Consider the following 23,210-nt stretch of genomic DNA (forward strand, 5'->3'; position numbering starts at 1 on the left):
AAAGGGCACCAGCGGCCTGGCAGCCGAGCTGGCGGTGTCCACACCCCTTGCACCAGCCCCGGCAGGCCAGCAGTTGTATCCATTCCCTGTGATGAAAACCAGGTGGCAGTGGGGTGGACATGGAATATCCCCTGCCACCGAGCGCCTCAGGCAGACGGTGTGGGACTGGTTCCGCGCTCCGCATGCTACCAACGTGCTGGGTGTCACCGCCCACCGAAGGGATTCTGGGTCTCTCAGGGTGGCTGAGGGAACAGCCCAGTGACGGGCCTGCTGATATTCTCACCTCTTCTTTGCTGGGGGCTGCAATAATTGGACCAAATAAAGTCGCATGAGACTAAAGCCGGTCAGACAAGGAGCCAGCATAGGAAATAATTGTGTGTAATACACACACGCTGGCCTCTGGCAGCCCCCTCTGATCCCAGCGAGCTGGCGCAATAGGAGTGAGCAACCCCCCCCTTGGAGGCATCGACATAGTATTACCCCCATTTTAAAGATCGGGAAGCTAAGGCACAGAGCGGCTGGGGCGACACTATGTAGCACTCGATGTCTAGTGACCGGCCCCCAGATCCATAGGTGGGCACTTCACTCGTGTGACAGTGTGACGGCGCTTTAAGAGCAAAACCCCAGCCCTGAGAGACGGCTGCCAGCAAAGCCCCAGCTGAGGCAGCTCTGCTGATGAGGGCCCAGCTGGGGCCTGTATAAGGAAGGGCTCCAGGAGGGAGAGGGAGAATCTCTGCTGCTCTGGAGAGAGAGCACTAGGGACAGGGCTGCCAGGGAAGCAGGAGGCTTCCCGGAGGCAGAGCAGGGCTGGGGAAGGGAGGCAGGGCTGGGGACGTTCTGGCCAAGTCAGCTCCCAGGCTGCAGAGCCTGAAGCAGCCAGGTTAGGCAAAGGCAGCAGGTCCACCCCCCTTTGCCAGTGCTGAGTGGCCACTTCAGCGGCAGTCTGCCCCGGAGGCAGGGGCTAGCTGGAGGCTGGCCGTGGGTCCCTGAGGCAAGGTGGGGACAGGGGAACTGGGTGCTCCCTGGGAGGAGACCTGGGTGCCCTGTGGAGGGGAGGATCCTGGAGTGTGCAGTTGGGTAAACAACACCCCCCCCCCCCCAGAAGGGGGTGCAGAGAGACTGGGCGGGCACGGCCGGAGGGCAGCGTCCCGGAGAGGAGGCCGTGGTCAAAGAGGAACATGGGGAGACGCCAGCGAGAGGGATGCGTCCGGGGGGCAACAAGCTAATTCCCGTGACAACTAGGCTGCCTTATTTCCCGCAGAGTTCTGTGCCCCCTGCTCTGTCAAAGTCGGGGGTACCCAGGGCACCTGTAACGGGGTGTCTGCCCCGCACTGGCAGCAGATGGGGCCATGGGAACCCGAGGGCTCTGTTAGCTCCTGGGTTACACCCGGAGGGTGTTTATCAGCCCCCACGGGGCCATGAAGAGCCCAGCTCAGAGCAGTGGGAGGGACTCGCATGGAGGCAGGAAGCCTCAGGGGAGAATAGGTCCAGGGCCCCTTTCCGGGGAAGGGGACTCGGGTGGAAGTCCGGGAAAGCAGCCTTGGTGGGGGAGGGGAGCACTTGTTGTGAGCCTGGATAAAAGGTCTGGAAGTGACCGTTAGGGAGAAACCCCTGGGAGGAGCCGAAAGGAGTCTGCCGAACTGGAAGGGGCTGGGGAAAGGCCCGGGGGGGGGGGGGGCAAGCGAAGAAGAAGTTCAGGGGAGTAGCATGGAGGCTGGGTGAGCAGACCTTGGCTGCGGGCTATAGGGTCCTCCAAGTGGGGAGTCTGGGTCCCACCACCCCTCCACTGGGGGAAGTGAAGTGAAACCGGATTCAAGAGGTTAGTGCCGCAAACCGTGAGGCAAGGGGTGTAAGGCCCCCTGGGCGCAGAGTCTGAGGCAGGAGACTTAGAGTAGAGTCACTGACTTTCGATGGTGGGACGGAAGGGGACATTCCCAGCAGGCCAAGTCGCAAGTACCAGAACTAGAGCGGCTGTCAGCAGGGGGCGCCAGAGAATAGCCTGCTTCACCAGGCCCAGCCACAAGGGGGCACACTGGCCGCTCAGTGGCTCTTCTACAGCCCCCCCCCCCCTTCTCAGAGCATAGGGTTTGGCCATCCGTGTGTTGTGAGACTGTCCGTCTTTAAGACAGTACGTTGGGCAGTGCCTAGCACCCAGGGCCGGCCCGAGCCGTTCGTGTGCCCCAGGCCCAGGAGTGCGGCGCCGCTCCCAGAAGTGCGGCGCATGCACGGCCCTGCCCCTGCCCGGTCTGGCAGCCCCACACGGTGCCCCCTACAATGGGGCACCCCGGGCGGTAGCCTGGTCAGCCCGTATCTTGGGCCAGCTCTGTTAGCACCGTGTGTACGTTCCCCCCCAGTTTCCAGGTGGGGTACCTGCGTGAAAAATTCAAACACCCAGTGGTCACAGGACAACTCTATGAACTGTATTCTAGATCTATAAACTGTACACAACAAATCGTTAGGCAAGAAGATCGGAACATTCTATGTAACAGTCCTGTTTAGTGCAATAGATTGAGACTAATAAATATTTCCTTTATCTCCCCCGGGAATAAATACTGTCCTAAAGGCGTTACCCACAGGGGCAATATTGCAACTACAAGCACCTGGGCAACCAGGATGCGGAGGGAAGGAGTTGATGTTGTGACAGGTCCCTTACAGGAGGGGCTGGCGTGCACGGAGCTTACCTCCTGCGCAAGGGTCTGCCACAGCTACATCCCTTGTGCTTGGGGAAGATTAAGCACCTCTTCAGTGCCCGGGTCTAGACAGCATCCCTCTGTCGACAGAAGGATGCACATCAAGCACGTCGAAATTGCTAATGAAGTCGGGATTTAAATATCCTCATTAACATAAACACGGCCGCCGCTTTTTTCCAAATGGGGTTTTTTCGGAAAAAAAAAACAAAAAACCCAGCAGTCTAGATGCGGATCTGTCAAAAATAAAGCCTTTTTCGACAGATCCTGGATTCCTCAAAAAATGAGGTTTACAGGATCTGTTGAAAAAGGCTTCATTTTCAACAGATCCACGTCTAGACTACCGTTTTTTCGAAAAAATAAAAATCAGTTCTGAAAAAAGCAGTGGCCATGTTTATGCTAATGAGGCACGGGATAGTTAAATCCCGGATTCATTAGCAATTTCGACGTGCCTAATCTACATCTCTCTGTCGACAGAGAGGTGTGGTCTGGACCAGTGTTTCTCAACCGTTCTGAGCCTCATTCATCATACGCCCGGCAGTTAAGTTTGGGTGGCCCCCTCAGAAACTTATTGTGGCCCTCTAATGTTCCGTTTTTTCCCATGTGGCCCCCTAGAAGGAAGGCGTGTCCCCTGGGGAGCCACATGGTCCATGTTGAGAACCACTGGTCCAGACCCACTCTAGGAGTAAAGAGTGGGGGAGCTGCAAGGGAGGAGTCAGGGTTATGGCCAGGTAACCCCCACTCCAGGTACAGTCCCATATGTCCTGGGCCACTCACAACTCCCCCCAAGCTCCCTAGGGTGCAATTCCCCATGGTCCCCTATTCTGGGCAGCAACTGGAGGCCAGATCTGATGCCACAAGAACATGGCAGTGGGCGAACTGAAGCCAGTGGGGAGGAATGAAGAAAAAGCAGGTGAACTCCAGGCCTTGCAGAATTCCATTTGTGGCGGTTCATGCCCCAGCCTCTAGCTGAGACTATCGAACGGAGACCGGGAGCCAAACGTCCCCGCCATGTTCGGATCCCAGGGGCTGGGGCAGACCTGTCTCCAGTTTGTGAAGGCAGGCGACCTGCCAGGGAAAATGATTCATGCTGACGTTTCAGGTGTGTCTAGCTAAGAAATTAATGCAGAACAAAATCCAATGGGGGAGAAGAATGAGATCGGCGCAGTGCCTAGCAAGTATGGGAAGTGAGTCCAGTGGCTAACAGAGAAATCCTCCAGAGCCTTCCCTTTCTCCGTAATGCTTAGCAAAAAGTCCCAGCGTGTGCTCTGTTTTGGAGGCTGGTTCTGGGGAGAGGAATGTTCCTGGGCTTGCTAGAATATTAGATAAGTTACATGAACATGGAACATAGCTTCTTCCAATGCTGCCACACAGCGTCCGGCACCATGAAATACCCGGTCCGTCCGATTCCTGTAGGAGCGCTGATTATAAAATACAGGCCAGCGTTTTCCACGCTACTAGGCAAAAGATTGCGGCATTGGTAGCTGTATACGCGGTCGGGGACGGAGTCTGGTCTCCGTTACACCCGTGGAAAGCCACTCCCGTTAGGAGTTCAGAAGGCTCGATACGTGGCTCACCGAAGAGGTGAAAAGGTCTTTGTGGGGAGGCTCCATTGCTTTCTTGGGTGGATAGAGGGAGTGGGGTCTCCTTTTATTATCACAAGTGCCTGGAGCACTTGTACTTCATTGTGGCATTGCATCCCTCAGCCTGCACCTCCCGGTCTCCTCCACAAAGCCCCGTCGTCCAGATGGGAAGTCTCCGCAGGGCCCGTTGCATTGCCACCCACCGCTGCCTCTTACCTTGCTTCAGAAAACACACCAGTTCCTGGGGAGCTCTCGAAAGGAGCCTTTCACCTCAGGCAAGGCGACCCAGAGCTCCTGCCCGCCTCAACTGCCCTAGACGTGATCTGCACTGACAAACTGTCCTTTGTTGATCAACTGCGAGCTCTTTGGAGGCCCGTTTTTCCTTCTGGAGACGTCTCCATGGGAATTTTGACACCCATATTCTTCAGCTTTGGGTTCCCCCCGCCCCCGCACACATCCCAGTCTGCACCAGAAAGTCTGTGTGTGGGTTTATCTTTCTCTGTCCCCCACTAACAACATACTAGAGTTGAAAGACCTTGCCATTTCATTCATAGTTTTCTCAGGTGCACCTATGTTACGCCCTCCAGAATCCTACACCCCTTACCCCAGAGCGGCAGAGCAAATCATGCTAAGACGACAACCCAGTCTTTAACCCTGCAACGTACAGGGCGCAATGGGTAAGCCCAGCCAGAGCGCCTGTCTGCTCTGTGTGTCGAAGCTGGTCCCAGTTGATCCGGCCATCCCTTTCCGCTCCAGACTGGCTGTGTCACAAATCTGGAAGCATCCGAATGGTTCTGAGAGAGACAAAGCGGCTGAGGTAATATCTTACGCAGAGCTCCTCTTGTCGGTGATGAGACACCTTGTTCAGGGCAGGCTAAAGTGTCTGTTGTGTGCATCTAGGGGTGGAAGCACAAAATCTGAGGGCACGCACTGAGCCCAATTCTCAGGAGAAGATGAGAAGCCTTTCTCTGGGACCTCTGCTAAATTGCTGGTCTGGTTTGTGAGAACCTTTCCCGTGTTCCCAAGCCAAACATTTGACTCCATCTTTTCTCCGTGGAGCTCTTGAGAAGGATTGGCCTGGCTAGAACTATTCTCTCAGGTCGGAAGGGTTTTGTTAATGCTTCATGTAGGGAAAACGCTGTCCAATCAGACGTCTTGCTCACCTTCACCCAGTGAGCCATTGTCCCGATTAAAGGTCAAATTCAGAGATCTCGCCCAGCTGGTAGAGCAGGATGGAGAAGGAGGGTCGGTCTTCTTTCCTCTGCGGGAGAAAGAAAAGAAGGCCGTGAATCTCCACGTTGGACAGGGTTGCAGGGGGCAAGAGAGAGAACCTTGTCACGGGCCAGAGGCTGACTGGTAGCAAAGGTAAAATCAGACCTTCAAGGGGGAAAACAGAAGTGAAAATGTGACTGAAACCATCATAGGACGCAAAGGTGATGTGGTGGGTTCAGGGCTGCTGTCCCTCTGGTTTAATCTCAGAAACCATGGACCAATAAAAGCCGACTTGCTGTGACTTCTGCCTTCTAATGTGCGACTCAAATCCCACCCTTCCCCACCCCGGTGGATGTTCCTAACGTGAATGAGCCGGCATGAGTTAAGCCTCGCTAAGCGGAGGCAGCTTGCAGTGGTCACCTGCAGAGCCGAACTGTCCATAGGAGGCATCAGGGCGGTTACTCAGGCCCTGTGCTTTTGGGGGCCCTGTGGAGAGCTGAAACGGCCTAGCAGCCTGCTCTGCGTGGTCATGCCGCCCTCTCCCGGCCCTGCCCCAGAGCTCTCTGGTTCCCACCACTGTGGAGAGGCGAGGCACAGTGGGCCGGGAGGACGGCCCAGTGGGGTGGAGCAGGCTGCCTGGCCAGTCAGGCTCCCACCATCTGTGTACAGGGCAGGGAGGAGGCAAACCCTGCTGCCACCATGCCAGCCCTCCCGTAGTCTCCCAGGCTGCATTGCTCGGGGGGAAAGGGGATGTGGCGCAGTGGGGGGGGGGGGGGGGGCTTAGAGAAGGGATACAAAGGGGGAAGGGTGGGACCTGAGTTGCCCCAGACCCCATGCCCCCTTTGGGACAGCCCTGGTCACATGCGTTAGTAGGCCAGTTAAAGACCACAGTGGAATGCAGGGTTCACGTTAACGTGTGTGAAAACTACACACTGCTTTGTCCCTGGGGCTTTGCCCCATGTTAGCTCCCTCCCCTTAGGGACAGGCCGTTTCTCCGAGCAAAGATTTAGGGAGGGATCGAAATCTCTTGCCCATGTGAACTACGTTGCTTACCGCGTTCCAGCAGCTGCTCATGAGCTCATAGATGGCCTTGGAGGCCAGCTTGGGTTTATACAAGCGGAGTCCTGCGTTGATTTCCTCCACCACCTCCGCGTTGGTCCGGTTTTCATAAGGGATTTTGCCTTCGCTGAACACCTCCCACATCAACACTCCTGAAACAACAATGGCAATGACCGGAATGGAGCAACCGCCACCTGCCCGAAACAGCCCTCCCCAACAGTTCATATTAGAGGTCCTCAGCACCCCAATCCACCCACCCAATCCCACCATTTCTATCTGCTTCCAAGCCCCCTCCTTGAAGAGCCCGAGCGGCCACCATTCTTCCATCTGAGGAGCGTTGGATGGGCCTCCCCTCCAGATCACACCCCCATCTCGCTCCCTAGAATCCCAGGGCTGGAAGAGACCTCAGGAGGTCAGAGTCCAGCCCCCTGCCCAAAGCAGGACCAACCCAAACTCAATCCTCCCAGCCATGGCTTTGTCCAGCCGGGACTTAAACACCTCTAGGGATGGAGAGTCCACCCCTTCCCTAGGGAACCCAGCCCAGCGCTTCACCCCCCTCCTAGGGAAAGAGTTTTTCCTAATATCCAACCTCGAACTCCCCCACTGTGACTTGAGACCATTGCTCCTTGTTCTGCCATTTGCCACCACTGAGAACAGCCTCCTCCAGCCTCTCTGGAACCTCCCTTCAGGTAGCTGAAGGCTGCTCTCAAATCCCCCCTCACTCTTCTCTTCTGCAGACTAAACAAGCTCAAATCCCTCAGCCTCTCCTCATAGGTCGAGTGCTCCAGGCCCCTCATCATTTTGGTTGCCGTCCGCTGGATCCTCTCCAATGCGCCCACATCCTTTCCCAGAACTGGACGCAATACTCCAGATGTGGCCTCACCAGTGCCAAATAAAGGGGAATAATCACTTCTCTGGATCTGATGGAAATGACCCTCCTAATGCACCATTCGCCTTCTTGGCAGGGCCCGTTGCATTGCCACCTATCGCTGCCTCGCTAGCTCACTGCTCTTTCTCCTTTGTCCTGAGAACAAAGGGGCCATGCTCCCGCTGGGAGTCTTTATTGAGACCAAAGACCCATGGAATCCAGCCAGTGGTCTAAAGTCTCCAGGATCAAGCTCTTGGTGGTAGTCTGACTTCAGAACGGCCACGCTGGGTCAGAGCAAAGGTCCCTCTAGCTCGGTATCCTGTCTTCTGATAGCGGCCAACGCCAGGGGCCCCAGAGGGAAGAAATAGAATCAAGTGATCCCTCTCCTGTCACTCATTCCCAGCCCCTGACAAAGAGAGGCGAGCGACACCATTCCTGCCCATCCTGGCCAATAGCCATTGATGGACCTAACCTCCATGGATTTGTCTAGCTCTTATTTGAACCCAGGTAAAGCCCTGGTCTTCACAACATCCTCTGGCAAGCAGCTAATTGAATCTCTCACCTCCCTCCTCCCCGCCACCCTGCTTCCGTTGTGATGAAAAGTTCTTACCAAATGACCATACGTCCGACTTGGTGCTGTAGTTGGAGTAGGAGAAAACCTCTGGGGCAGACCATTTGACGGGGAATTTGGTGCCTGTGGAGCTAGTGTACTGGTCATCGAGGACATACCTAGAAGAGACAAAGGGCAGCGAATGCTCAGTGACACGCCCGGTTGTGATCGCTCTGCCGACACGCTGCCTAGAGGTTGCACGTGTTACCTGGACATCCCAAAATCCGACACTTTGACCACCTGGGATTCTCCGACCAGACAGTTCCGAGCGGCCTGCAAGAAACAGCGGAAGATTAATAGTTCAAGGTTTATCGGCTGTGAATCGTTCTCTTACTAACAGACGATATTTAAAGAACTGCTGCATGACCCCAGGAGAGCAAAAGTGACATCAGAAAGTCACTTTCTTAGCAACAGGGAAGCAGAGGATGAATGGCGCTGGAACTGAGAGCATTTCCCGGGGGCGGGGGCAGACAATCTAAATGCGTCTCTACTTTCCCATTGCTAAGAAAGTCCTTCATGTAGTTTACTCAGCTCTTGTACTTTAAAGATCCATTAAAGACCCAGGCAGCTACCCACTGATCCATTAAAGACCCAGGCAGCTACCCACTGATCCATTAAAGACCCAGGCAGCTACCCACCGATCCATTAAAGACCCAGGCAGCTACCCACCGATCCATTAAAGACCCAGGCAGCTACCCACCGATCCATTAAAGACCCAGGCAGCTACCCACCGATCCATTAAAGACCCAGGCAGCTACCCACTGATCCATTAAAGACCCAGGCAGCTACCCACTGATCCATTAAAGACCCAGGCAGCTACCCACTGATCCATTAAAGACCCAGGCAGCTACCCACCGATCCATTAAAGACCCAGGCAGCTACCCACCGATCCATTAAAGACCCAGGCAGCTACCCACTGATCCATTAAAGACCCAGGCAGCTACCCACCGATCCATTAAAGACCCAGGCAGCTACCCACCGATCCATTAAAGACCCAGGCAGCTACCCACCGATCCATTAAAGACCCAGGCAGCTACCCACTGATCCATTAAAGACCCAGGCAGCTACCCACTGATCCATTAAAGACCCAGGCAGCTACCCACTGATCCATTAAAGACCCAGGCAGCTACCCACTGATCCATTAAAGACCCAGGCCACTGACCCAAAGCCGGCTGAGCTTGGGTTAGCTAAGCAATCGATAACGACTCCCCCAGGCACCGGGCGCACTCCGGGCTGAGCAATCCAGACCCTCCCCGACAACCAGAAACCCGTTTCTCACAAACCACTTTTGAAAAGTGACTGATACAGCCGGAGGTGGCATGAGGCAGCGGCTGGACTCGCACCTCGTAGCCATGACCGGGCTGAATGAAGGAGACTCTGCCAGAGGAGGGGGGTTAGTAACAGGGCACCGCGGAGTGGGACAGAGCTTTGACTTCTTGGCTGAGCTTTGACATGATGGGGCTGAAGCATGGGCAGTGGGCAAATAGCTGGCCCATGGCCCCGCCCCTTCCACCTGAGGCCCCGCCCATTCATGCCCTAAGCCCCCGACGCATTGGGGCTGCTGGCCGTTGCTCTAGGCTAGTGTTGTCCACCCCCAAGCATGGAGCAGCGCCCGTCCCTTCAGCATCGGGCAGCCTCCCTGCCTAGTATCGGGCTACGTGGCCCTACACACCCCAGAGCACCAGACAGCACAGCCCCAGCTTCCCTGGCCCCAGAACCTGGGGAGGGCACACCGCCCCCAGCTGCAGTTCAGCTGAAGCTGGGGGGCAGCAACACTGCGCCCCCAGAATGCCAGGAGTGCTGCTGCAGTGGGGCGCTGGGGCGGGGAGTGGGCGGGGCATTGCTTTCCCCCACCTATGATACCTGCTGCCCCTGGCTGCCAGCAAACGGATGGGGCTGGAGCCAGCTGGGAGGGAAAGGGGCGGCCCAGGCGAGGGGGGACTTTGCACCCCGCCTCCTCTTTGCATGGCCTTTCTGGGCTTAGCGCAGGGAAGCGTTGGGGTGGGAATGCCCGGTGCGGGCTAACCTAGCCTGCTGCTGCAAACAGGGGACATGGCAGCGTCTCCTCCGCCAGGCCTGCTCGGTGGGGGAGGGAGCAGACACGCAGTGAGGGGAAATCACCAGAAATGAGCAAATTCTGGCCGGCTCGGGGAACGAGCCGGTTTGGGGCCGACGTACCAGGTCCCTGTGAATGACAGAATCCTGCTCCAGATAAGCCATCCCTTCGCACACGTCCTGGCACATCCCCAGGAGGGTCTCCTTGGAGAAGGTGCCCCGCTGGTTTCTGAGGTAATCTGACAAGCAGCCGTGTTCCATGAACTCAAACACCAGGCAGATGGGGGCCTGTTCGAAGCACACGCCATAGAGCTGCACCAGCTTGGGATGAGACAGCTTCCTGCCAGGAAGACGAGGGAGAGGAGAGGGCGGTGGGCTCAGAAGATCTGCAGTCACTCAGAAATTGCCCTAAACACCCGCCCCGAACACTGTGCAGTAACAAACCTCGCTAGTACCCCTACCGCCCGCCCTCTGCCAAGTGTTAGCTCTTGCTGGGAGACGGACAAGTGTGAAAGAGGGAATTTAGGGGTGGATTCTAACATCCCGTTAGTCCTGCACTAGTGAATAAACAACGACTTTAACAGAGTTATTCTGGATTTACAGCAACGTCAGTGAGATCAGATCCGGCTCTTGATATTGGTATGCAGTGAAAGTCTAGCGCTGTGAAAGCATCCCGGTCTTCACACTCAACAGACCTGCCGCTCCTTTTACATATACACTTTACAATCACCTAATGCGTTTGCCTCTTCAATACAGTTGCACCGATACACAGATTTATGATCAGAAACATGCTGCACAAGACTTGTTGACACATTCTGAGCACCCTAAACACCCCCGAGAACAACGGGTCAAAAAAGGTGGTGGTTTCTCCATGAACGTGTTCAAATAAAATGGATTTTGGTCCAGATTTTGTGAGAGGGAAACCCTTCCCCCCCACAAACCAAAATCTGGATTGCCCAAAGCTGAAAATGATTTGGGGGTTGTTGTTTTTCAACAGAAGCAAAACAAGTTTAGATGAAATTCCTTCTTGTGGCACGTTTTTGGCAGAAAGTCTTTTTTTGTCCCCAAACCCACAACACTATTATGAAGAAACTGTGATTAGCCGAATATTGTGGGTATTGGTCAAAATATAGACACATTCTGTCACACAAAACATTCCCATGGGCCATCACTGCTACTACATGCACGTTTATACACCTCTTTCAAAGAAACAAGCCGGCATCTGACGCACAGTTTTGTTTCCATAATATTATGTTAGTGTCTCAACGAGGGAGCCCTGAATCATCTCAGCAGGGTTTATTTTTTCAGTCACGCTGAGCACGCCCACAATATCCCAGCTGAGCGTACGAAGCGGCTACTTACATCATGACTTGGGCCTCCTCGATAAAGTCCTCTTCTGACATTGCTCCTTCGCGAATGGTCTTTATAGCCACTTTCGTCTTCTCGAGCCAGTAGCCAAGATGGACCACCCCAAACTGGCCGCTGCCAATCTCCTGCACTAACGTTAGCTCCCAAGGATTGATGACCCACTTCCCTGTTAACGGCAAGGGCACAACAGGAGTGAGGATCGACCAGTGACATATGAGGAAGGATGGGCGTGTGGGGGAGGCATGGGGCTAGGATTCAGGTGATCTGCTTCTGCCTGTAGGATTCTGGGCTGGACTCCAACTGGCCATACGAAAATGTGGGATGAGAATTATTCCTTTCTCCCGCCCTGTGTCTGTCTTGTCAAGTCTTCATGGCAGGGATATATATGCAGCATTTAGCACAGCTGGACCTTGATCTCAGCTGGAGTCTCTAGGAATGACAACGATGACTATCACAGTATTACTGGAGGAAACACTTTACAACAGTAGACCTGTCACATGGCCCTCAACTCTCAGCTATGGCAGATTCACACACGACTTGGGAAGATGAAGGGTCTTGCTTCAGCATTCATGTCGGTATTTAACATGGACTTAAACAGGACTGGAAGCTGTTCTGTTCCTCCCGGGAGGTTCCTTTCCTCAACCGTGTTCACGGTGCGGGGCCTACAAGCTCCCTGGCGGTTTTCAGCATCTGGTCATCTCTCTGGCAAATGTCTGAGCGTAAAGACTTGGAAATGGCCAGGTACTGCTGGGATGTGTCCATAAAGAGATTCAGACCCACAAAGCCAACCTGCTCTCCGGGGGATGAACATGCCCTCTTAAGACAATGTCAGAATAACTCCTTACCGTAGCTCAGTCCTGCTGTGATAGGGGCCTTTTCTCTCCAGGAACAAACCGCATACCGCAGACGAGTGACGAGCCCTGGATTGTGGAGGAAAAGATGGGTCCCGGTTATGGTACCTGATCAACGCGATGAAAAAAGGGCAAAGGTGACCTATCGCCATAGCAATGCCTGATCAATGGGACGTGGTAAAGCAATGAGTGGCGTGTGGACCAGCCTGTGCAAAAGCTTCCTTTGGGAGGTCAGAGGTAGGTGTTTCAGTGTTTTGTACTGGACAGAAAGGCCCTGAGGACACTTGTCATTGTGACCTTGGCCAGGGTGGATGATCGGGCTTTTCTAGAGAAGAATACAGAGGAGTTTTGCATAGTTGCCCTCATTAACGTCACTGAAAAGGCAGTTGTTCAGCATTCTCAACAGTCAGAGAAACTCTGCAATGACAACCATGAAAGGTGCTCCAGGTGCTCGCTAGTCCGCAAGGGATTTGGTAAAATGTTGATAAGAAATGAGGTGCCCAGAATAAGTAGCTCTAGAAAAAGCAGATTGAGTGGCCCAACTAGTGACCCAACCTGGTCTTTTATCGAACCCTAGATTCATAGAACCCTAGAACTGGAAGGGACCTTGAGAGGTCATCAAGTCCAGTCCCCTGCCCTCACGGCAGGACCAAGCACCATCTAGATCATTCCTGACAGGTGTCTGTCTACTGGCTCTTAAATATCTCCAGTGATGGAGATTCCACAACCCCCCCTAGGCAATTTAGTCCAGTGCCTAACCACCCGGACAGGCAGGAAGTTTTTCCTGCTGTCCAACCTAAACCTCCCTTGCTGCAATTTAAGCCCCTTGGTTCTTGTCCTATCCTCAGAGGCCAAGGGAACAATTTTTCTCCCTTCTCCTTGTGACACCCTTTTAGATACTTGAAAGCTGCTCTCATGTCCCCTCTCAGTCTTCTCTTTTCCAAACGAAACACACCCAATTCCTTCAGTCTTCCCTCATAGCTCATGTTCTTTAGACCTTTCATCATTTGTGTTGCTCTTTTCTGGATCTTCTCCAATTTCTCCACATCCTTCCTAAAATCTGGCACCTAGAACTGGACACAGTCCTCCAACTGAGGCCTAACCCCAGTGTTCTCTAGAGCTAACTTTATTCTCAGAGAAGCACGAATCGAGAAGTCCTGAGGTAAGGGCATCAGCTGTTGTTGATGCATTGCAGTAACCGCTAAATCTCGCTTGGTGGCATCCGAATCTCTGTTCAGGTCAAGGGCTGTGACTTCCTGTCTATTTGAAGGAAGTAGTTTCTGATCTACATCAGCCAGAGCCTTCATTTTTGCTCAGTCATGAACCAGGAGCTATGTAAACTAGAAGTGTCCATTACCTGATGTTTTGATTTCTGCTGCAACATCATGCGATATGTTGAGAAACAAGGAGCAGTCCTGTGGCACCTTAGCGACTAAGCAGTATATTATATCATGAGCTTCCATGGGTAAAACCCACTCATCAGGTGAGCTAGGATTAAAGTTATAGACTAACATGGCTACCCCTCTGAGACTTGATATTTAGAGGCCATCTTTCATACCCAAGGCATCTCTGTGAGCTTTTATAATGTTAAAGGAAGGATGCTGTGTACTGTATGCAGTGCAGCTACGGTGAAATCTACTGTAGATCTCACACAGCCTTAGACGTTAGAACCTGCTGCAGTGGAGAGGTAATGGTAGGCCGGATCTACACTAGACCCAGCAACTCGGCTTAAGGTATGCTTGCTTACCTTAAGCTGAGCTTGGCACCATCCCCACAGCGGGAGGCTGATGGAGCAAATGTTTCCGTTGGTTTCCCTTACTCCAGGCAAGGGAGTATCGGACACCGGCGGGGGTGCCCTATGAGTTTGATTTAGTGAGTCTTAGCTAGACCCACTAAATCGAACTCCGGAAGAACAATTGGGTCGCTCTTCCACGGAGTGAAGACATGTCCTTAGAAACTATGTTGAGACGAACCCTTTACTGTCATCACAAAGTGCCATGAGATTTTTGACCTCTGGCTAAATAGCTGCCAGAGGGGAGACAGAAAGGGTTTCCATGGAGCATTTAATTGGAAAAGCAGAAATCCTGAGAGCCTTTGTCCTTCCAACCCCAGTCACCCGAGTGGGTGAGAAACACTCACCTCCTGCGTTGTGCTGGTGGTAGTTGACGAGTTCCGGGATGGAGTCGAACACGTGCTTCTCTGCCAAGTAATACCGCTTGGGGTTGTCATTAGTCTCTTTGATGTGATAATGCTTGATGACGGGGCTGTTGTCATTGCTGCAAAAGAAACCGTATTTGGTAAGAATAACAGTCAACAGCAAGAACCCGGGAGGAGGAGAGACGAAGGGAAGAGGAAAGAACACCCGCAAATTGCCAAGATTTTCCCCATTCTGCTGCCCCCAAATGAGTTACATTTGGCAGGCCCTGGGCGGGAAAAGAGTCCATGGAGTAATAGGTATCACCCGAGCTTTGCAGCTACACAGCTGGACAACGAGCTGCTTAAACCGTCTTTCTGCCCTTCTCCCCGGAGTCAGGCTTACACATCTCAATAGCAGACCCCCACCCTTTGGAAAAGCATGTTTGCCACCAAGCGAGCCGGGGGGGTGTCAATGCACGGGAATGGGAAATGGTGCGAGTTGTTACCCTACCCGCTGGCGGCGGGAAGACGAGGGTGCCCGTTCAGGGTGCAATGCAGAGATGAGACCTGGAGCGGACACAGGGCGTGGCCAAACTCCACCTCTGGGTCTGACTAGGGGGGTCTCAAACTTTTTTTTTTTTCTCATGACCCAGTTGAAGAAAATTCTTGAGGTCCATGACCCATCAGAGTTGGACCAGCCTGTGGGCTCCGGAGTGGGGCTGAGGAAGGGCTTTGGGGAGTGAGAGGGGGCTCCAGCATTGGGGGTGAGCAGAGCTGGGGCAGGAGGGGGTTACCTTGAGCAGCTTCCGGTCAGCGGTGCAGCGAGGGGGCGAAGGCAGCTTCCTGCCTGTCCTGGCACCGCAGACCAGGCTGCCCCCAGAAGCAGCCGGCAACAGGTTCCCAGCCAATGGGAGTGTGGGGCTAGTGCTTGGGGTGGGGGCAGTGCATGGAGCCCTGTGCGCTCCTCCCCCCCCCCCCCCCGCCCCACACACCTAGGAGCCGGGCCTGCTGCCAGTGGCTTCCAGAGCGTAGCACAGTCTGCAGGGCCAGGCCAGGCAGGGAACTGCCTTAACGCTCCCCCCGCTGCTCACCTGACCCCCCTGCAGCAACGAGCCCCAGCGCCCGACAGCCCTGGGTCACGACCCCGAGTGTGAAAGCCCCTGGTCTAACTCCTGCTCCCCTGCACGCAAAGGGAAGACCCTCCCGCCGCTGAAGGAGTGGGTTCATTTTTAACCTCCCAGTGAGGGGGGACACCAGTATATTGGAAGAGAGATGCGCTACCGTCATGTCAAATAAACCAAGCCACCCGCTCACTTCCTCACGCCCTTCCCTGAGGGCCTCCCTTCTGCCGACAACGGGTTCTGTGGTGCCTCGGGGACTGCCTTCAAGGCAGCGCTGCCACCGTCAACGCTGGCATTTTAGCCCATTGTGTGAGGCAAGCCGCCCCAAACAGCCTCCGCAGCACCCAGCAGGGTCTATATGGGACACTTTCAGCACAGCACCATCGTGTCCACATGGCCACAGGGGAGCATCAGCCCTTGGGAACAGGATGGCATGAGGCCGGGGGACTTTCCCTCTCATTTTTTCCATCCATGCGCAGAATAAATGTTGTTTTGTGCACCGAGGCATGTGCAAATGTGCACCACCAATAGAAACGCATGCTACCAGCTGTGGGTGCTGTGGCAATTAGCTGGGCAGCACCTGAATCTCTCCCGGGCAGCCACCCAAGCGCTCGGCTGACAGGGAACACTGCCTCCCAGCGCCTGAGAGAGCGGGGCCCGGCAGAGCAAGTGGCAGAGGGGAGCCCAGGAGCTGCTGCTGGAGCCGCCCTCCGATGTCCCGGTGTTTTGCTGCCTTCCCACCACTGCCACCTAGACCAGGCTACAAGCCCGAATAAAATCACCCATGTTTCAGCACAGGGGACAGTTTGCAGCCCAAAAAGTCGCCTGTCACCAGTTCAAGGTGTTTTGTTACAGGGGCTTCAAAAACTAGCCCAGCTGGTGAAAAATCCCCTTTCTCTGCAGCGCCGCTTTACAGGCTGAGCTTCCCAGCCGGAGATCCTGGGCAGGGTCCTGCAAAGCTCGTTTCTTCTGCACGGCCAGTTGCAACTGGACACAGGAGAAGGTGCGAGCACCATAAGCACTGAGTGTGCCTGGCACCACGTGGTTTCAGGAGCAGAGGAGCTACGAAGATACCCTGCGTGGGGGGAAACAGCAGCTAAAAGCCCTGCCAGAGCTGAAACTCTCTGGGAATGTGGAAGCCAGCCTAAGAAAGCTGGAGGAATACTGTGCTCTACAGAACACCCCCCCCCCCCCCGGGCTCTCAGAGAGCCGGCTGTGAGCACAAATCTCTACGTCTGCTTTATTCCTCATTACTAAGACCATTTCAGCTTGTTGCATGTTGTGTATTTTCCGCGGAATCCCCTTTTAGGGCTTGATCCTGTAACCACGCAGGCTCCGTCTACCCTGGGAAGGTTTGGCGCCAAAGCGCTGTCGACGTGCAAAAGTCACCAAAAGTGAAAACCAGTTTTTCTGCCTCCCGTTGTCGACATTTCATGGCCACATGGGCTAGCACCCTGTGGATGGATAGAGCAGTGCATTGTGGGTGAGCATCCCACCGTGCAGTGCTGTAGGAAGGCTGAGCTGATCCCTTTGCTTCTTGGGATTCTCTCCAAGTTCTCCCACAGCCTCCTCAACTGCTGGGAGCCGCATCATGAGTAGCTCTGTGAGCTCTCCATGCTGGGGAATGACAAAGCAGCACAGCAGTCTCTCCAGCCCTCACCCTGCAGCCAGCCTGCTGCTTTGTTCCTAGCCAGACAGAACAGGAGCTTTCTAATAATCTGCTTTTTGTTTCCCCAAATGGAGGAGCTCACTCAGCTCTCAGACACTTCCCAGAACTGCTTATGGGGAGGGGCACATGCTTGCAGGGCAGCAGAGATCACAAAACACTGGGCATGACCATCAAGGCAGAGACCCCCCCCCCACCTCAGTGGCTTGCTGAAGCCATTGCATTGATGTAGAAATCCGCCAAGCTCAGCTGTACCTCAATGCTTTGGTGAAAACGGAGACTGTGTACATGCCGGGCTGCCTCGAATCTCTCACCATGAAGGCACCTTCCTTACCCTGAGCCAGGAGCAGAAGGAAGAAGGGGGGTTAGATACACCGTGTGGGGAGAAACAGGTTTCTTAGAGGTCACTTTACTCCACGCATGGCAGGGCCTCCAGGTGCTACTGCGATATAAGTGACTGATAATAATTCCCCCTTTGATCCACAAGGCCCTGAGGTTTGGAGCATGACTTTGGCCTGAGTTGCTCTGAACACTTCTTGCCCCTCCCTCCCGTCATTCATGATGGGGAGTGCTGGCCAAAAGTCGCCCACAAGCAAAGCCACTGGTTCAAAAGGCAGCTAACAGTCACTCAAGATAAACACTTCTCAGATACAACCCACAGTGCAGCCACACTGGCGTGAGAGACAGGAGAAATCAACTCCCTGAGCCACCTGTGGAGACGTCCTGTAGGAGTTTATAGGAAATCTTAAAAACAAAACCCCAGCACACACCGGTTTTTATTTCCACGCTTCAGAGCAGGATTAGAACCAGTCGGAAAATGGGGTTGGGTGTCGTGCAGAGACTTCTGACCAACTATTTTTTCCCCTCTTTTCATTGACATTTACTTTGGTGAATGATCAGAAACTGAAAATTTCTGGCATTCAGCCAAAGCCTTTCAGTTTTGGGGCCTCGTGCGTTGTGATGAAACAGGAAACGTTTCTGTGGAAAGCAGGAACTGTTTACAGAAAAGCTTGTTTGTGGATCTCCCCGTTTTCCTTTTGCAAACAGATATGAATGAAAATTTTCAACTAGCCCTTGTTAGCATGTAGTGTCTGTTTGGAAAGGGAAAGTGTTCTTACAAGCACTTCACAGAAGCAGGAAAGGTTTTGATATATGGACACATATTTGGGTCTTTCCTTATCCCCACAAGCTGGGTGAGAAATATAAGAAGAACTTAGAATTCAGCTGTTTTATATTCCAGGCAAACCAGAAGCTCTTTTCCTCATTTGTCTTTATTTCAATGTCAGAGACAAGCCAGGTGAGGTAATGTCTTTTTTTTGGGGGGGGGACCAATTTCTGTTGGCGTAAGAGATGCATGCTGCCGAAGATGGTCTCATAGGAGATATTATCTCTCCTGCCTTGTCTCTCTAATAACCTGCGACCAAAACAGCTCCGACATTGCATATAGTAATGAAAAGGTATTCAGATGGCACCACACCAGTTCCATGGGGGACATTCTTTTTGGCCAGGTCTACACTGAAGGGGAAGGTTGAATCAAGACACGCAACTCCAGCTGGGTTAATTTCGTAGCTGGAGACGATGTACCTTGATTCGAGTTTCCCCACCGGCCCCACAGCAGGAGGCCGATGGGAGCAAACGCTCCTGTCAGCTTCCCTTACTCCTTACAGAAACAGGAGTACCAGCTACCGATGAAGGTGCCCTCTGAGTTTAGCTTAGCAGGTCTTTACTAGACCCGCTAAATGGAACTCCGGAAGATTGATTGTGGCAGCATCAATCTTCCCCGGAGTGAAGTCGTGACCTTTGTGATGCCTTTGTGGTGATATCCTGGATATGTCTGTGGACCTTTTCCAGAGGGGATATCACATTAACTCTTTCTGCATGGGCTATGTGGCATCCTGGTGGTGTAGCTAAGCCACAACCCTTCCCACCAACTGTAGGAAACTTGGAATAACAAAAAGGTGTTTAACACACAGAAAAGTGGGCAAACGTCTCATGTGAATGAGGAGCCTAAAGTCTTTACTGACACTAGCTTTAGGTTGCCAGCCGACTTTGGCAGGCAGCTGCATGTCGCCTCACTGGGGATCTGCATCAGTGGGTTGTAGAACGGACTGTCTAAATTTCTCCTGCCAAGCTTTGCCATTACATCTCACTCCTGATCTGTAGACTGTGCCTTGCAATTCCAGTCCAGAGCCCAATGTAGAGCAGAAACTGTCCATCAAGCTCCGCTGTGGAGAGGCAAATGTTTTTTAGGGACTAACTCCAGACCAACAAACTCATCGACATTGGAGACGAGGAATCTAGACCTCTGGAGACCAGACATGACTCCTTAACCCCTGGGAGTCACCTCACTTCCTCCCTCAGGTACAGAATGCAAACCAGAGTCAAAAGCAGCCACATTCATTCCAAAAGCAACCCCGCTTACCTCATCTCTGAGGAGAGTTTCTGCTTTGCTGCGGCTGATACTCTTATTGTACCACCTGAAAGCATCAAAAAGACCCAGTCAGCAATTCCAAGCGGTGACCACTGTGGGATTTTTTTCCTCGCTGCCCCCAACTTTCTTTCGCCTCAAATAATTTCAGTAATGAAAATCTGAAAATGGAGGGAAAACTTTCCCGCAAAACAAAAATATTTGGTTTTGTGCAGCATTTGACTATGGATGAGAATTCCCATTTTAAAGCAGCCCTAGTTTTATTAGTAATAGCGACGTGTTACTGAGGTGAACAGGAGCTATCGCCCACATCAGGGGTATCAACTGAGACTGGTCAAGAATGCAGAGTAAGGAGAAAATGCTGCAGTTTCTTATTTTTGTGTGAATTCACAGGCCCTGAGTCTGCTGTCTTCTAACTAGTATGGTCATATACCTCTGTTTCGTGTGGTAATGTCAGTCATTACCAAAACAAGGATTGTAGTGACTATGAAATGTGCAGAATAGTGGAAAATCAGGCTCACTGAGGGTACAGCTACACTGCATGGCTATTTTGGGATTCTGGAGGGATCCCAAAATAGCTACCCCGCATCCTAACAAACCGCCTGTCATTTCGAAATAGTTTTCAAAATAACGGGCGCGCTATTTCGGCATCCCAGTAACCCTTGTTCCATGAGGGTTAAGGGATGTCTCAAAATAGCATGTTATTTTGAAATCTGGCACTGTGTAGATGCGCCAAATTTCAAAATAAACTATTTCGAAATCGATTCGAAATAAGATACGCAATTGGGGTAGCGCAAACTGCGTATCTTATTTCGAGTTTAGGGTGGTGTGTTGACGCACCCTGACTGAGTAGCAGTTGTAGTATTAACAATGTCTCATTCTTGTATAGTACTTCTCAGGCCCATACATGGGGGGGGGGGTGCGAAGGGTGAAAATACACCCCCCACTATGGTCCCCCAAGTAAGCGTGCTCCGGCCAACAGGGGAAGGCAGGAGAGGTGCGCTGCCCGACCCTCCCTGCCCCAAGCTCTAGCTGGCCGGCAGAAGGCTGCGGCTGATCCCCCCCCCCCCCCACTTCCCTCAGGAGCAAGGCCGGGGGCAGAGCTGGGCCTCGCTTCTGGGTGGGGGAGCGGGGGAAATCAGTCCGAGCCTTCCCCAGGCTAGCCGGAGCATACTTACTAAGGGAAATATTGAGGGAAGGGGGGTGCGTTTGCACCCTAGCAGTCCACATTTACAAAAAAAGCACCCTCCCCCCGAACTTCCTGCGTACGGTCCTGCTTCTCATCACTAGCTCTTTAATCACCTTACAAAGGAGGTCGGCATCAACGCCACGGGAGCTTTCAAGGCACAAGAAACAAGTTCGAGCTACTTACTCGTTCATTTGGAGGTTGTCTGGTGATTTTTGCACCACGTAACTGCTTGGTACGTATCCTTCGTGACTGTTAAAAGGAGACGAGAGATTGTCATCAGAAAGTAGATGTAGTGTCATCTGTGCAAACTGTAGCCTGTAGGAGGCCTCGCTCCATGCTCTGTGGAAAAGCTTGTGGTTTTGTTTGTTTGTTTGTTTGTTTTTCATGGACGCCAGAGACAATGAATTTAATGTCTGGGGAGCTAACGAAGCCTATTTCCTCGATCCCAGCCACAAAGGAGTGTTCTGGAGGGTCTGTGAGTGAAAGAGATGTACTTAGGGCACAGTGGAGGCATGTCTATACTCAGAAATGATTTTGGAATAACTAAATTCGAAAGAATAACTCCCGAAATAACAAAATTGAACTAGCGGGTTCAAACTCAGGGAAGCCTCGCAATTAGTCTGGGGCAGGCTCTGTTAATGTGGATGTGCTACCTCAGACTTACAGCCCCAGGAAGCACTGGGAAGTAATAAGTTCAAATTACTCCGCGGAATAGTTATCTGGCAGCTCCGGAGCATCCACACTACCATTATTTCAAAATAACGATTTTGAAATAAGTGGTATTCTCTGAGAAAAGCAGGAATACAGATTTTGAAATACCCAGCCTGTTTTTTCGAAATACAGGCAGTCCCCGGGTTACATAGATCCGACTTACATCGGATCCCTACTTACAAATGGGGTGAGGCAACCCCGAACTAGCTGCTTCCCCCCAGCAGACCAGGGAGACGCGAAGCTAGCGCCCCCCCTAACAGACCAGGGAGACGCGGAGCGGCTTTTCTCAGCAGACACCTCAGCTTGAGAATAAAGGACTGAGGGAAGTGAGGTGTGGGAGAATAAAACTGAGCTCTGGAGAAATGTTTGGCTAGAGTTTCCCCTACAATATGTACCAGTTCCGACTTACATACAAATTCAACTTAAGAACAAACCTACAGTCCCTATCTTGTACGTAACCCGGGGACTGCCTGTAACAGGCTTGGTAGTGTGGATGCTCCGCTTACTATTTTGAAATAACTCCCTAGTGTAGACAAGAGCTTAGAGTTGTTTGAGAAATCTTTCAGCAAAACATTGGTTCGCTGGGAAATACCAACTCGTTGAAACAGAAACCATTTATAGGAAAGGGTCGTTTTTTCCCCATTTTTAAAACTATTTGTCAGGAGTTTCGAAACTGTCAAAAGAATTTTGATAAAGAAAACAAGTTCTGGCGTTGGGTTGGAGCAACTCTGAGTTGCAAATGTCATTGAATTGAATGAAAAAAATAGGGAAATGTTTTGGCGCCATCGGCACAAAACTATGCAACTCGTCTTATCTTTGTGGTTGTTGTTTATAAACATTTTTGAGCTTTTGACTTTTCCTGCTGATTTGGAACCAGAAAAAGTTTTAAAACCTCACCAATTCTCACGAGACAGGAAAACCATTTTCCACCCAGCTGTAGGTACAACACACCTTCCCAGTGTGTCATCCAGGGCCATGCAGCTACAAGTTGTTTTGTGCTTGGAGCTGTGTGTTGTTTCAATGGGATGGCTCATTTTCAGATGGGTTACAGAGAGTGCTCCCTCTATTTTTTCCATTTATGTGCAGAATAAATTTTATGTGCACCAAGTCATATGCAGATGTGAACCGCCACTAGAAACATAGGCTGCTGGCGCTGGGCACTGCGTTTAATATTAGCCACACACAGCAAATTTACAGATGACTTAGAGGCTGTGAGGACAAAGGTACCTACCCATTCTTATCCTGAACCAACCACCAGTGATCTTCAGACTTGTCGATAGCATAGTACTCCTCACCACGCTGCAAGGTCAGCTCCTGGGGATTCTGGGCCCGATAGTCATATATAGCCATTACTAACACATCCTGGGGGTCCAGCAACAACTGCCGCACAAAAGAAAATCAATAAACAGGCTATACATTTATAGCCATGAAAACAAAGGGCAAGTAGCCGTTAACCTCTGAGTAAAGTAGTCCCCACACAGTCAACCTGCGGAACTCCTTGCCAGAGGATGTTGTGAAGACCAGGATTTTAACAGGGTTCAAAATTCATGGAGGATAGGCCCATCAGTGGCTATTAGCCAGGATGGATAGGAAGGGTGTCCCTCTCCTCTGTTTGTCAGAGGCTGGCAATGGATGACAGGGGAGGGATCACTTGATGATTCCCTGT

The 23,210-nt window shown here is 52.5% G+C and overlaps 1 protein-coding gene across 1 annotated transcript in view; it reads right to left on the reverse strand.

Moving 5' to 3' along the window:
* The window catches only part of ITK (IL2 inducible T cell kinase), a 56,628-nt gene continuing 33,418 nt past the window's right edge, over positions 1–23,210 (reverse strand). The window contains exons 6-17 of the mRNA XM_025179060.3: positions 22,776–22,924; positions 21,017–21,082; positions 19,639–19,693; positions 17,472–17,551; positions 14,433–14,569; positions 12,288–12,362; positions 11,437–11,608; positions 10,198–10,414; positions 8,228–8,292; positions 8,020–8,138; positions 6,536–6,693; positions 1–5,531 (exon numbers count right to left, since the gene is read on the reverse strand). Of these exons, the coding sequence (XP_025034845.2) occupies positions 5,460–5,531; positions 6,536–6,693; positions 8,020–8,138; positions 8,228–8,292; positions 10,198–10,414; positions 11,437–11,608; positions 12,288–12,362; positions 14,433–14,569; positions 17,472–17,551; positions 19,639–19,693; positions 21,017–21,082; positions 22,776–22,924 (1,365 nt within the window). The 3' untranslated portion in view covers positions 1–5,459. The remainder of the gene's footprint in view (positions 5,532–6,535; positions 6,694–8,019; positions 8,139–8,227; positions 8,293–10,197; positions 10,415–11,436; positions 11,609–12,287; positions 12,363–14,432; positions 14,570–17,471; positions 17,552–19,638; positions 19,694–21,016; positions 21,083–22,775; positions 22,925–23,210) is intronic.

This window comes from Pelodiscus sinensis, chromosome 16, assembly GCF_052426305.1.
Source record: "Pelodiscus sinensis isolate ZL-2025 chromosome 16, ASM5242630v1, whole genome shotgun sequence".
Classification (NCBI taxonomy): domain Eukaryota; kingdom Metazoa; phylum Chordata; order Testudines; family Trionychidae; genus Pelodiscus; species Pelodiscus sinensis.